This window comes from Phragmites australis, chromosome 10 (genome assembly GCF_958298935.1).
Source record: "Phragmites australis chromosome 10, lpPhrAust1.1, whole genome shotgun sequence".
Classification (NCBI taxonomy): Eukaryota; Viridiplantae; Streptophyta; class Magnoliopsida; order Poales; family Poaceae; genus Phragmites; species Phragmites australis.
In genome coordinates, this window is record NC_084930.1 from 1,455,721 (window position 1) to 1,470,805 (window position 15,085).

At 45.1% G+C, this 15,085-nt stretch overlaps 1 protein-coding gene across 1 annotated transcript; it reads right to left on the reverse strand.

Moving 5' to 3' along the window:
- Positions 1-2,332: 2,332 nt before the first annotated feature.
- Positions 2,333-5,562, reverse strand: LOC133883623 (aspartyl protease family protein 1-like). Its single transcript, XM_062322995.1, has 8 exons — positions 5,060-5,562; positions 4,363-4,971; positions 4,140-4,275; positions 3,908-3,990; positions 3,723-3,834; positions 3,568-3,631; positions 3,396-3,467; positions 2,333-2,732 (listed from the first exon to the last, which is right to left on the reverse strand). The coding sequence occupies exons 1-8, from the start codon at positions 5,365-5,367 to the stop codon at positions 2,524-2,526; spliced, it is 1,593 nt and encodes a 530-aa protein (XP_062178979.1). The 5' UTR covers positions 5,368-5,562; the 3' UTR covers positions 2,333-2,523.
- Positions 5,563-15,085: the final 9,523 nt, after the last annotated feature.

Consider the following 15,085-nt stretch of genomic DNA (forward strand, 5'->3'; position numbering starts at 1 on the left):
GGACGAGGACGAGAATAGGAATAGAGATTTTTCTTTCATTCGTGGATGAGGATGGGAGTCATTCACAGATGGAGAATTCTCTATTAACATCTCTATCTAGTAGTAATTTTTTTAATTTTTTCATTATGAATTTTATCTATTCATTAATTATATTTTACATCGAATCTTTATTTAGATATTTAATTTTTATAATAATTTGATTTTTTTCTAAGACTATATTTGATATGAATTCTTCTTTTTTCTATTCTAACCTTAATTTTAATTAATATTTATTTTATTTTATTTGGACCTTTTATTTAGATGTTTTGCTTTCCAAACGAACTGTTAATTTTCCGTATCTTTTAATTCTGAATTTACCTATTTATTAATCGTATTTAATATAAACTATTTAGTTTAATCTAGATCGTTATATGTTTATAGCTATCTATATCATTTTTTTTAGATTAATATGGTGTAGCAAAAATGACTCTATTAGATCATGATTGTGATTTTAGTGACTAATGACAATATAATCATTGAGACTAATATTTTTGTTGAGAATATATGTTAGTAGGTCTTATGGATGTAATACATAAAGAAGTTATTTCAGCTGAGACAAAGTCTAATTGGATTGGAGAAGTCACAGGAAAATTAACCTCACTGTAAGGTTCGGTGCAGAAGAGTTCGCACTCACCGGAGCATTATGCATGTAGACTGGTGACTTTAGCAGGTAGTCTAGTGCTTTTTGTGTTGAATTCACTGGAACGTTTCTGATAAAAGGGAGAATGCTAAGGATCTCACCGGATAGTCCGATGATCTGTACTGAATAGCACCGGAGCATTTCTTGTAGAGAAGAATACAAGTGCAAAGACTGAAGATCAACCCACTGGAAGGTATGGTGCTTGGTTTGTGCACATCGGAGCATAGCGATGGAGCATTTCTTGCAGAGATGACTACAAGTGGTGAAGAATGAAGATCAATTCACCGGATAGTCCGGTGATTACATAGATGAATGCACTAGAGCATTTCGCACAGAGAAGAAGTGACGTGATTTGGTTTAAGATAACTCACCGGGAGATCTGGTGATAGATTTCAAGTCACATTAGAATATCTGGTGTCCACAGAGGATTTGAGTGGGGTTCTAACGGCTAGTTTCTAAGTTTGTACTCACCGGATAATCCGGTGTTAGTATTACTGGTCTCACAGGATCATCCGGTGCTAACAGTTTTTCTGAGCTGTTAGGAAAACGGCTAGTTGACATATATAAGGCTATAAATACTCTTTCACTCAGTCATTTAACGTGTGGTATGGTTCTGGAGTCTAGAGAAAGCTCATATACATTTGAGAAGATATCTAAACCATTAAAGTGCTTAAAGTGATCATTCAAGATAATTAAGCACAAGATTAGACAATGATTAGTGCTTATAGACCTAGAATGAGTTTTAGCTGGACACTGCAACTTGAAGAAGGGATCAAGGAGTGATCCTAACTTATACCGAGTGGTACGTCGATGCATTAGAGTCTTTGTGACTCGTCGACATCTTAGGTCTTGGTGACTCAAGCTTGTTGACCCTTCGATTTTGTGTGGAGTGGCGGCAATACACGTATACAGGGATGTGGAAACTCTTGCCTTGGTGGCTTAAGCTCCAAAGTGATCACGGTGGCAAGTGATCGGAAGAGATGCTAGTGGTGAGACATTGCCTTGGTGGTTTGATGACTCACCATGCTTGAGACCTTATATTGATGATTTGATAGCTCAAGAGCCGTGACGAGAAGAGTCGTGCTAACCGGAAGCATATCTTTTGTAGAGTTTTAACGTGGACTAGGGGTGATATTCATGCCATCGATACTACAAGATAAAAATCCATTTTGCCAAGTTTATCTTTCTACATTATTTACGTTTTCGTATTTATATATTTGTAATTTAAGTAGGTTACAATTCTCGTAAGCGATATAGTAGACGTATTAGATAAATCTAGAGCACATTTAAATAGAAATTGAGATTAGTTTATCTTGTGAAGTTTTTAGAACTGAATAGTTCCTAAGTGTCATAATTCACGCCCCTCTTAGACCGTTATCATTGCTCACACATGGTAATTTTGTGATTTTGAGAGCTAATATGGTGGTTTCTTTTCCCTTCTAAATATTTAGATACTAGAAGATTTCGCTGAAATTTTGTGAATTTTGGTTTTTTTCATCGGTGAATGAAAAATATGTAAAACGAAATTGAAATCTCACAGACATGCAAAGCGCAAATTGCACTGGCTAGCTTGGCGGATCCGGTTTGCAGGTAGGTTCAGGGCAGAATGCCTGCACTGCTCAGGTGCTTGTTTGTCTTGGGAACAAACAGGCAAGAAGAATCAACTGTACGTTTATTTGTATATGATCACGAAATGCACCTCATCACCAAATAGTCTCGTGTTGTAAAAACACATCAAATCAGCAAAATTATCCTATTCTACAATGATCTATGCACCTGAACTCTGAACCAAAATCGAGTATGCCTGCACGCAACTGGAGCAGCCGGGAACAAACTATCAGTCATCAGACAAGGGCCGCGGCCAGCAGAGGAAGCAGCAGGGAGAGGCCTCCGAGCGCGCGGGCGCCGTGGCGCGAGCCGGCGGACCGCGGCAGGGGCGCCGCGCCGGGGTACCTGTTGTTTCCACCGTTCTGCTGCGGCGTGAGCGTCGTCGGCCCTGCAGCGGCGTTGGGGCTCCCGTCCGGGGTGTCTGCCGCTCGCGCGCTCTTGTAACCTGCAGGTAGTCGTCACGACGTTCAGAATTTCATATATATAGTGCAGATGGTATCTATCTTGCCTTCTGCAGTTCACGTAGAGCTCCAAGGAGCTGTTTGGAACGCGCATGATTTTCGCACGAAACAGTTCAGTTCCCATAGAAATTTGGAAAAGATCCCGCGTTCTAAACAAGGCCTATTTCAGTGAGTAGAATTATGTCAGGTTGCTACAGACGCCTGCAATCGGCGCTCTTTTCATTCGACAGATCCTAACCACCGGATGCGGATCCTATAGATGATACATGGTCTTAAACCTTCGGCCAAATTGCAAGACTGAATGTCTTCCTTCCTCGCTATTGTTCTTCCTGACGCGTTCGCCCCACCCCCCGCCCATCTCCGGCATCGAGGATGCTGCTAGATCTGCTCCCGTGCCATCCTGACCCACTGGCAGTCATTTGCCTCCCGTGCCCACTGCCTTGCCGCCCCACAAACAACCTGCCTCCCCTGCCTGGCCGGCCTACCTCCTCCGGAATTTTTTCTAAACCTCGAATCCATGGAATACTCCTAAACCTAACCAGAAAGTCCCTCTTCGCTAACTCCGGTCGGAGGTGAATGTTGCATGAAATCTCGACTGATTTCAGACATATGAAGAATAGGAAGCGTGTAGAAGAATATGTACGTACAGTCGAACTTCTGCCAGCCCAGGACGGATCTCTGCCGGTCGAACACGACTTTGAGCCCCGTCATGAAGTTCTCTGCATGCATCAGCATCAGGTCACCGTTCACTTTACTGAAAATGCAATGCTAGCTCCTAGCAGTTCATGCAGCAAGGAAGAAGTGTTTGAGAGAGCTTACGCCCAATGATGTTGATGCTGATGTCGTTCTTCAGGATCGCCAGGCAGTAACCGACAGGACGAAACTGTTGAGGGAGGCAACGGTGTCAGTTAAGACAAGGCCTCGGAAGGTGAATACATCAGCCGCATGGAATGCTTCCAAGGCGTTTCGTTCACCTCTCCGTTGATCTCGTCGGCCAAGACGAGGAAGGGACGGGTGACCGGGAACAGGGCTCCCCCTTTGGTCATCAGGCTCACTTCCGGCCGGAGCACCTCTGTTTGGCTTGGGCTGCGTCGACAGCAGTTGCAAATGAGACCACTGGGGAAAACTAAGCTAGAAATATTTCAAGTATTTAATTTACCTCAGTTCATAGCAATACTCGAATGGAATAGAGCCTGCAGAGTCACTGAAATTGGCTCTTCTCTCGCGAATCTGCGAGTTGACCTGCAGTCGAACAAGACCATATGAGTTGACCTCGAGGCTCGAGCACTAAAAAAGTCTCGATCTCTTTTTTTAGATCATGGTGGGTTCATGATACAGATTCCATACTTCAGATGTCAAACGATATTGGATTGGAAGAGAAGAGCACTCACATTGGTGGCGAGCTCTGTGTACTCCGGGTCGTTGAGGTACGTGAAGGACGTGCCGGAGTCCATGACGGCGGCGAACTCCACCTGCACGGACTTGCTCCCGGCGTTGATCGACGTGAAGCTGACGTTGTACGTCGGGCTGCACCGATCAGTTAATCAGCGACGATCGTTGCGACCTACGCATGGTTAGGAAGGAAGCGGTTTTGGAAGTGGCAGAACGACTAACTGTGTGTTGCTGACAATGAAGGGCGTCTCGGCCTGGTCCCTGCTGCCGGCGTCGCCGAAGTTGATCCGGCCGACGCCGTCGGGGCTGAAGCACATGGAGAAGCTGTCGGACGCGACGAGGCCGCTGCTGGCGAGCACGCTCGGCACGGACACCTTCTCCATGCCGAGGCCCAGCAGGCCGTCCGCCGCGGGGCCGTCCAGGAATGCGCCCGTCTGCACCTGCCCACACCCGAACACGATGGGGGCCTGCACGGCCTCGGCGCCCGGACCCTCCCTGGTGAGGTGGAGCACGTCCTGGACGAGCACCCCGGAGGAGGAGGTGTTGGCGGACACGTACCTGACAACGTAGGGGCAGCTGCCGTTGCCCGCGGCGCCGCAGGCGTTGGGCCGGTCGCAGAGCGCGTGGTTGCACGTCACCGCCTTGCTCGTCGACGACAACCTCGGGCTGTACGGCCGGAGGTTGGGGCCGCCCTGCCCCTGTCCCGTGGCGTTGGCGATGGGCGCGCACTGCAGGCAGTCGCAGGGTACCCAGAAGAGGTCGCTGCCGGTGTCCAGCGCCACCAGGAACGTCGCGTTCGGCGTGCCCACCGACAGCTCCGCATAGTACAAGCTGCAAATTTATCAAGCTTTGTTCTAGATTTCCTCTAAATTTGGAACGAAATCGATCGACAAGAGTACTAGCATTTAACGGGACTCACAATCCGAGGCTGGCGAAGCGGTAGGTGTCGTTGCCATCAGCGAAGGTGAGGAGACCGTCTGCTCCTGCGAGGCCGCGGCGGGCGAGGAGGGCGCGGTCGTGGTGGGTCAGCGCGGAGTAGTACCCCGGCGAGCCGTGAGCTGGCCGCGGCGCGCCGAGGGGGTGTCCCCGCGCCTCGGCCCACCGCCGCACCACCTCGGAAGACCTGTGGTGGAGGTTGAACCCGACGCCGGACGCCTCTGCGGCGACAAGAGACGCCGCGACGGCGACGAGGACGAGGACGAGGACGTGGTGGTTGAAGCGAGCCATGAGGAGGAGGAGACGTGAACGGGCGGCAAGGTGAGGTTGGTGGGTTGAAGCGTACGTAACATCTTAAGAGGGCGGGAGGAGGAGGATGGCGGAGATGTCAAAGTCTCATCTACTGTGTTGCTTTCGTCAACGGCGAGGAGAGAAGATGAAGAGCAGAGTGCCTTGACCGACGTGCGGAGGACGAAGCCGGGAAGGTCGGGTCGTGCCGTGTCCGCCGCGTAGGATAGCGTCAGAAGTCGTAGTCGTTGGCATGCAGGAAAACACTTTACGCTATGGTCCTTGTAATTTTCTGTATTGTTATTCCAATGTTTTTTTTTCCTTAGCGGCAATGCTTGGGTTAGGACATCCTAGCTTTTTTCCAAATGTTGCAGCTGTTGTCTATTATCTTATTATTTGAGTGTTAAAAGGAGTCATTATATCTGTTTTTAAGATCACGAAATTATCACGTTAAATAGAAAAAGAAAATGATCTAGATCATCTATTGTCATGAACATCTAATAGTCTAGATTAAAAAATCATATTAAATATGATTATAAATAATTGGACTCGGAATAAAAAATTATGAAAAATTAGCAGTTTGATTTTCATACGATTTGAAAAGCAAAATATCTAAATAAAGAGTCCAAATAAACTAAAATAAAAAATAAAAAGACTAATTTTTAATCAAATGTTATCATGACGAAATATTAACTCATGCCATCTTACTGGTTTCTCAAATGTTGCAGTCTTTTGTTATTTTTGTGCACTTTTGTTGCACATTTTTGGGTGTTGCAAAAGTAGTTCTCCGATGCTGCGTACCATGTTTTAGGTTGTTGGGAAGTTTCCCATCACACATCCAGACGCTAGCAGGGATGCTTCTTATTCGTTTCTCTCTCCTAACATCACATGCACCTGGTAGGGTGTTTGAAAGACCACACCTATCTAAGTTCTTTTCAACTCGAATTTAGATGCATCAATTTCATCTTAATGCAGAGCTTCATCCCGTTTTACTTTGCTATGTTTGAGAACAACTTTTGGTGTGTTGAACTACTAGCTTTTGTACACAAAAATTTGCAAGCTGAAGGATTCATATGCCAAGTTGGGAACTGGACATGTTCGGCTCTGCTATGTCGTTGATTATTCCTGGTAGTTGGAACCGGCCCAGCATCAGCACATGACGTGAGGGCCAGCTGAAAAAAAATCGAATATGTAGGTTGTTTAACGACCATTTGGCCTTAGATTGTTCTCCATGATGTTTTTGTTTAGTTCATGGCGCCGGCCAGTTGGAATGCCTACAATCTACAAACAGGAGTATTTAAAAGGGTTTAATTAGGTTGGTTCCCTCGCAAAGAAGAAGAAGAAGTTAAGGTTCGACTGATGAAGCATACGAAATCTAAATGCTATATTATTGCTCAAACTATTCCAAGATATCCATAAGACGCTGTTAACTAACTAGTCTTTGGTCAAAAAAACAAGAATAGGCAGACAAACACCTGCAGGTTAATTTCCTGAAAAAAGTGTGAAATATCAATGTTTACGAGTGGACTGAAGAAAGAAATTAAGAACGCGTCGATTCAGTTGGAGGATCACATAAAGAAGATGATGGAATTCAAGGCAGTACGATACCTGATGTTTAGTCTTGAAAGCGACAACGGGATGAATCCATCCATGGAGCAAAAGGACAATGGATGACGCGTGTGATGAGACTGACAAGTTTCTCTCTTCGTCTTCCATGGGTGAACTAGAGAGAACGCGAAGAAAGTTTGGCCGCCGAGTATCGACCATGACCATACAAGTCATGACGTTAACACCTACACATGTTTTGGTCTCTATTGGAAACGGAGATTCTACTACGGTCCAAGCAAAGTCAATTGTGAGCTTTCTTTCCTTGTAAGCAAAAGGGCATCTCTTTTTCGAGAGGATTAAGCAAAAAATATCTAGTGCTGCTACAATTATATTCTAGACATTCTTACAAGTTATTGAATTGAATTGTACTCACAATTATATTCTTGACATGCCTACAAGATAGTTTGACGTACATACAAATCATTAACACTACTTACAAATGAGTCGTCTTGTATATTTAGATGTACTTACGAGTTGCACCATCCATAAAGGTATTTATACATAGTTAAAAAATTACATGGCTATAAATATGGGGAATACTATACTTTGCATAGGGGGCTCGTTATTACTGTTTGCACACCCCCTCTGTCGTCCTCAAGATCGTCGGCGAACTAGGACTAAGGTATTGGTGGGTTAGGTGACCACCAACTTAGAGGGATGGCCGAGGATCAGGTCGGTCCAATGGTGGTGGCAGGTTGTGGATGTGGCGGCGAGGTGGCGGCAAGCTGTTGTTCACGGGTGGTGTTGGGATAGGGGCGACGATGATAGCTTGGCTATGAATGGCTTATGCGGATTAGGCGGGGGTTTAGGGTGAAGGACGAAGGACGAAGAAAGAGGGTGGGGTGAGGACGAGTACAACGAGCAAAGCTCACCGAAGTTGAGAGAGAATGAGAGGTGGGGGCGGGGACTTGCCAGAGGGGCTTGTCGGTGTCGAAAATGGCACTGGAGAACAACGGGGAGACAACGGATGGGCTCAGGGTGTGTGAACAGGGGCTAATGAACCTCCTAAACAATGTGTAACAACCCCTATAAATAATTGCAACTTCTTTTATATATTACTAGTTGAATACCCGTGCGTTGCAACAGAAGCGAAAAATTTACATGAGATAATATAGTTGACTGAGTGCTACTAGCAATGATGGAAAGCTATCTTACAACGAGAACCAAAAGTGTTTCTCGTAGCCATATCAGCTAGTTTTGTATTAAGATTATCAAATTTTACAGAAAGGGAGCACCATAACACAACTCTTTGAAACAATATGTTGTCTGAGATATAAACGATAATATTACACTGATGTTTTGTAGAACTGATACATGTATTTCTAGAACTGAATAGCAAGTCACCACACAGCAAAAATCTCCACAAATTTCCCTAGAACAAAATGAAACGAACACTGAACAATTTTGTTGGTACCTTTTGTTTGCAAACATACATGATCTCACCTTCAATTTTGTTGGATGACTATGGTAGACGAGTGGCACGCGGCCCTGGCCAATGCCCGGAGCGCCGCAAAGAAGGGTCACAACAGCAAGCGTGCGGAGAACAGGGAGGCACACCGTCCTCACTACGGCGGATAGAGACGGAGGTGGGGGTACAAGGGAGACCGATGAGCAGCCACGTCCACAGATGGCATCGGCTTAGAGGTGGCAGCAGACTCAGGCAGTGGCAAGGTGGAAGGCTCACCAGGGTGGAGCAGGGCATCGTCGTGCGTGCAGCTTCGGCTTGAGGTGGCGAATTGGGACGTCAATGAGGTGGTAACAGACTGGTGCAGTGGAGAAGGCGGACTGACGTGCGGTGGACTGAGGTAGTGGCGAGGTGGAAGGCTCACCAGGGTGGAGTAGGGTGTCGTTGTGCATGCGGCTTTAGAGGGCAGAGTAGGGTGTCGTCGTGCATGCGGCTTCGCTTGAGGTGGCGAATTGGGACGTCAGCGGATTGGGGTAGTGGCAAGGGCAGAGCAGGGCATCATCGTGCGAGACCGGCGGAGGAGGAGGAGGGCCCAGGCGAGAAGCGAGTGCACGAAGATCGTCAGGAGAGACACGGGGGTGCCGATGCGCCGCCATTTTGCAGACTGGTGCGCATAAATAGCGGATGAGGGCGGAAGAGCGGAAAGTGGGGATTAGTTTGCCGAGGCAACATGAGTGCAGAAAATCCAGAAGCGAAACGCAAGAGCGAGCCAAACGTCTTTTTTAACGGTACAGATTACATGCATATCAATTACACTTACTGCTCTAGCTGATGTACTATTTCCCAAGTTTCGGCCTAGGAAAAGCCCAATTCTTCAAGGACAGGTCCAGACCAGGTTGGGCAGTTAATATCGTTGCGCGTTTCCAACAGGGCCCATAGCATGTACATCGACGGCCTAATTCAAGAACCAATGTACGGCCCAACTAGAACAAAAGCATACAGAGCTTTGGTCTAATCACCTGGACGCGTAACGAGCAAGACAGTCAAATCCTCCAAGAAGAAGAAAAAAATTTAGAATTATAAATGAGTCCTAATCTGAATATCCGAGTGAACGAAGGGTTGGAGGATCAAGACTTGAAGAGCGAGTAACCAGTCAATAGCGCCAACGAATTATCGGACCGAACTTGAGGATCGACCCGGTCCATCAACCTCGCACTCTCACAGCCTCACTCACATGCTGCTGCAGGTAGCAGCAACTCAACTAGCTGACTGCGGCAAAGGAACAGGATGCGGATGGTGTGCAGTCACCATCGATCGGGCATCGGTCTCACTACTGAGGAAGTGAGGAATCCACAAGCTTATCGATCAGGCAGCATACACGAACATGACGGATAGGCCGGCCGGCTTCCAATGTCAATGACTGAAACTGAATGCCTGCCTGCTGAGCAAGAGCTAGCCGAAAGGCTAGGCAGGCACAGCTCAACCATATGCATGCATGTATCCTCTTCGTTTCAGCCACATGTACACTCGATCTCTGCCCGTGCCCGGCCCCAGGTGCAGGTGATTCCTTTGCCATGGGAAGTGCATACGCGATGACGATTTGTTTATAAATACGAAAACAGCACTAGTGCATTGCTAGAATGCTAGGCTTGAAACATGAGACTGAGCAATATATAGAACATCCGTTCGTTACCGTTGCTATACAGAACAAGCTAGAAGCTAGAGGAACGGAGCTTTTGCTACTTTTTTCTTCGTACAGCTTTTACTTCCGATATGATAGGATAGATGCAACTAGTCTAGTAGTGTAATGCATGTGGGAGCGCATGTATATTGAGGAGCGATGTATCTGACCGATCCTGCAGCTGAAAGATTTGGTGGGGACATGCATGATACGATCAGGAATCTAATCTATCAGTGCCGCTGCTGCCTCGTGCGAAGGAGGAGCTCGGAAGCTACCCATGGATGACCCTCTCTCTCTCTCTCTCTCTCTCTCTCTCTCTCTCTCTCTCTCTCTCTCTCTCTCTCAGCCTCTCGGGGGATACTTGAAGCCCTTATCTGCTTAATTTCTCCTTCTGATATTATTATTTAGATAGTGAGTTTGGACTTCTGATATCTAGCTTAGATGCCTACAAGGCTTGATTGATCGACTCCACTGACTACTTGTAAGCTGTAGCTTCTTCTCCACCCCCACATTCCTTAGCAAAGGCAGATAGTACGACAACACACTAGCTTGTAACTTTGAACAGCAAAAAACCCACTACCCAACCTCCAACCGACATGTGCACTGCTAAGAGTGCATACAAGCAGTTGGCAACCCGGGCAGCGGCCACTGCTCCTCTTCCACAAATACCGCAGCAAGTGCTACAACTCCTCGGACCCATATGGGCTGACAAAAACTATTCGACCAAGGGTGAAGACCTTTGCGGTTTGACGATTGCTCAGACTTGACCTAAGCAGGCAGTAGAGTGCTTCGCATCATCCCAACAGCCTAGTTATAATAGCTTAAACATCTCATTTCGAAGAGCATTAGTGGGAAAACAATATAGCGGCTTGGCATAACACTAATATAGAAATGGTCTTTTTTGCCGTCGTATCACTACCGAATCAATTAAAACGGACAGTGATACGATTTACACTTTCAGTTCATAAGAAAAACAATATCATTACCGGTTTTAGAAAATAACCGACAACACTGCCAGTTGTTGTTATGAACTGGCAGCAAACCAGGGAGCTGAACCGGAATTTTGGATTGAATCCATTTAGTCTCACGCATTCACGTCCGCTCGTCCCATCCATAGCCTAAAAATTCTAAGTCCTATCTAGCCTCACCTCAGCTCGTCACCCCAGACTAGCTCTTCCTCATCTCTTGCCTAGCCCCCTAGGCTCTCTCTCTCTTGCCGAGCTCTAGTAGCACTAGCACAGCTGAAGCTCCCTCCTCACTCACCTGTTGCGTGGATCCAGCCAAGTAGAGAAGCGCCAAAAGCTCCCCGTTCTCATCCGCGGAGGCCGAGGGCCACCCATCTCCTTTTTTCAGAGCTCGGTATCGCTTCGCGCAATTCCCCTAGATCTCTAGCTGCGGGTGAGCTCGGCTCGAGGAGAAGGCAAGACAGATGCACGCGGATGGCCTGCTCCGAGCGGCGACCTACTCTGCGGCTCCTCCGAGCGACGACGGCCTCCAACGATGGCTGACCGACGACGATCCAAGGTGGGTCCAGCCGCGCGGGCGAGGTCAACCACAATGGCCTCGTCCATGTTTGTTCTTGTGTTTGAGTTGATTTGTTCTTGTGTTCGAGCAATATGTCGATTTGTTCGTATTTTGATTGTGATATGAGTTGATTTGATAGTGAGATGTGTCCGTATGGATGAGATGAGTTGATTTGTTCTTGTGTTTGAGTCGATTTGAGCATATGGTGCGGCGATAGCAGAAGGGAGGGCACGACGACGACGGAGATTGTGTGTGGCAGCGCAGCGACAACTGAGGCGAGCGAGCGGCGGTGATGGAGTGGGCGCCGGACCGAGCAGGATTTTTTTTTTCTAGAAAAGGGCAACACTATTGATGGAGAATCTGACAATGAATTTTCTTTGACTATCACTGCCGTTTACTCAATGCCAGTTCTAAAACCGGAAGTGATGGTGGGTTTCAAACCAGCAATGAAGGACTATTTTTTTTAGTAGTGTAATTTAGGGGCACATCATGTCTTTACTCAGTTGAATGACCAACCAGATGTTTTAAGTGGTCATTGAATCATAATAGGCAATTCTCAGTTCCATTTATGTATAGAGCACTAATTGATTCTAATATTGTAGATAGCAACCGTTACTTGTGGAAGTTACCCCCCCCCCCCCCCCCAAAAAGACTAAAATATTCTTATGATATTTGCATAAAGGAGTAATTCTCACCAATGACAACTAAGTCAGGAGAAATTGGCAGGGAAGTGAAAAGTGATGTTTTGCAGTAATAATGAAACAATACAACATATTTTCTTTGATTATCATTATGCTAAGTTCATCTGGTGCACAATACAAATTACCTTTAGCTTAGAACCTCCTTTTAGTGTTTCCAATATGTTTGAAGCATGGCTAGATGGAATAGGAATGAAGCTTAAAAAACAAATTTTGATTGGTGTAGGTACCATGTGTTAGGCACTTTAGCTCAATCGAAATGATGCGGTGTTTGACAAGGCAAATATACACTTGCAAATTATTTTGAAGGGCACACATTGGATTCTCTTTTGAGCATTACTAAAGAAAGAGGAGCGGAAAAGAATGCGCAATGATTGTCGATTTTTAGAGACAACAATAATTAATAGACATCTTCGCAAGGAATGAATGGAGGTTTAGCGATAAAATAATGATGAACCGGTTTTCTGTATGGTTGGATAGATGGTATGAGTTGAGTTGGTTATGATTATCTTTTGGTGAATTTACCCCTTGATTATGCAGTATTTGGATGAATTTATTCATGTTTGAATTTATTTGAATTCAAATTGAATTAAATAGAATATCACATGAAATGATACAAATGCATATAAATGGAATATTACGGAACTAATGTTTTCATCAAATAACCTAATGTTTTATAAATTAGAATATCACATGAGAAGAATATTAGTGAAATTTTCTATATTTTTGGGAATTTATATCAGGCATTACAAATTTCTAGAAGTTATAAAAGTAGGCTTCTTTAGAGAATTTTAATTAAATATTGGTTTAGATTTTTTGATCAAACTAATTAAAACGGATTGCTAATGAGCTCTAGTTTTCTTATAAAAATATTTAGAATTTTAGATTATTTTATATTTTTAGATAAAATCTAGAGTTAAATAAAAAGTATGAACACCTATACACACCTCCGATCAACAGCTAGCGAGTGCATGCATACGCGCACATGCGAGTCACGTGACTGATGAGTGCGAATTGGATGGCTAGGTTCGACTGTTTTTGCCGGTTCCACCCATCCAGTATCGAGGAATATTTTTTTATAGTTTTTGCCAGTTTTGATATAGTTGTATGGCATACGCTCTAGTTTTGACGAGTCACATAATAAACATTCTAGTTTTTGCCTAGTGAGTTGGATGCTTGGTTCGGTTTGGATAGATTGGACGAGCTGGACTTTTTGCTAGCTTTGATATAGTTGTATTTGTTGGAACATTAGTTGTTAGCTTTTGTAATTTCAAATTAGAATGTTTGTTAATTGCAAAATATATTTACAAAAGTTTGGATCTTGTCCAAATATTTTTCTTGCTAGGCAAAATTCTAAAATCAAAATTGCCGACATGAGCAAAGATCTCCTTTCCTGCACAAGAGAGCTAAAATAGGATCTCTAATTGCTTGCGATTGCCTGAAATATAAAACAAATAATGTCTTCTTCAAAGCGGATCACGATAACATTTCCTTGTCCAAGTGTCTATATTTTCTTAATTTCCCATACAATTGCGCAATTTTTTTTTAATTTTGCTGGTCATATCAGTTGCTTATTGGTTGTGGTACAGAGATTATCTTATAACCCTATTAACTACTTATGGTTGTGCCAAAAAGATCATGCACTAAATATGAAAAAAGTGTAAGAAAATACTCTAGACAAATTGTGTTCTAAATATGGAGTATTATGTTAGCCCTTGTCCGATGTGTGTGAAGCTTATACAATATATTAAGAAAGAGATATCAAATACTTGAAACTTACATAAGTTACAGTACTACATCTCTTGCTCACACTGATTCCTTACTTCCCTTGAGCTTAATGTTGCTCCCTCAACGACCATGGGGACAACCTTGCAACAATGAAGCACAATGTGATTGTAGTAAAATAGAAACTTGCTAGACAAATTGAAACTCCCTACCGAAACCACACGAATCATTGAAAAAAATCAAAACCAAATGATCCGGTTAAGCTTTAGTAAACTTCTTACTGATTGTGTAGCTCTATTTCTTGCGTTGCTTTGGGTTGTGTCGGAGGTAGTTGGTCTCAAAAATTTCGAGGGAAGGATGAAAGGAAAGGGACTACCTTCAAATCATGCGCCAACACGGATGACCTTGATGAGCTCGACTGTAGCGGATTGATCGGCAAGCTCGGCAACGTTGCAGTGCTACCACCCATACTCACAACGTTAGCGTTGTTGCTTGCTTACTTGGTGACCATGGTTGCTTTCTTGCTCGGTGCCCACAGCTTCTTGCATACGCTGGGGGGGAGGAAGAGGAAGAAGAAAGATGCAATTCTTGCCCAGCCTTGCCCTGGTAAAGAAACCAAAACTCTTTCTTCACCTTCCCTTCCCCCTTGCCTATTCTCCCCTCCACATCAAATCGACCAAGCAAAGTGCGATTCCTAAGCTCACTTCAGCCAGGTTAGTGAAGATTATCTGTCGGTGATGTGATCCGGGGCTGCCGTCGTGCACGTCTACTGGGGCATGACTCTAAGGCTGACTAACGCTATATTCATCCATTAGCATGCGGTTCCTAGGCCATCGCAACCGTTCTCATCCACGGGCATGCAACTCCATGTTGGTGTAGCTCTGTTCACCCACAGGTGCTCGATTTAAGGCATGCACTGCTCCTTTCATCTGCCAGCTATCGGTTCCTAGGTCGTCGCACCCACTCAAATCCACGGGCATGTGACTCTAGGCTGGTAAATCTTCATTCGCTCACGAGCGCTCTATTCAAGGCATGTGTTGCTTATTTCGTCTATCATCGGTTCCCAGGTAATCGCAAAAG

Excerpts from the sequence above, each read along its gene's own strand:
- LOC133883623 (XM_062322995.1), bottom strand. The coding sequence starts at position 5,367 with ATGGCTCGCTTCAACCACCACGTCCTCGTCCTCGTCCTCGTCGCCGTC. Across the intron at positions 4,276-4,362 it reads TTCATTGTCAGCAACACACA|CCCGACGTACAACGTCAGCT; the intron begins GTTAGTCGTTCT and ends TGATCGGTGCAG. Across the intron at positions 3,835-3,907 it reads GAGTATTGCTATGAACTGAG|CCCAAGCCAAACAGAGGTGC; the intron begins GTAAATTAAATA and ends CTGTCGACGCAG.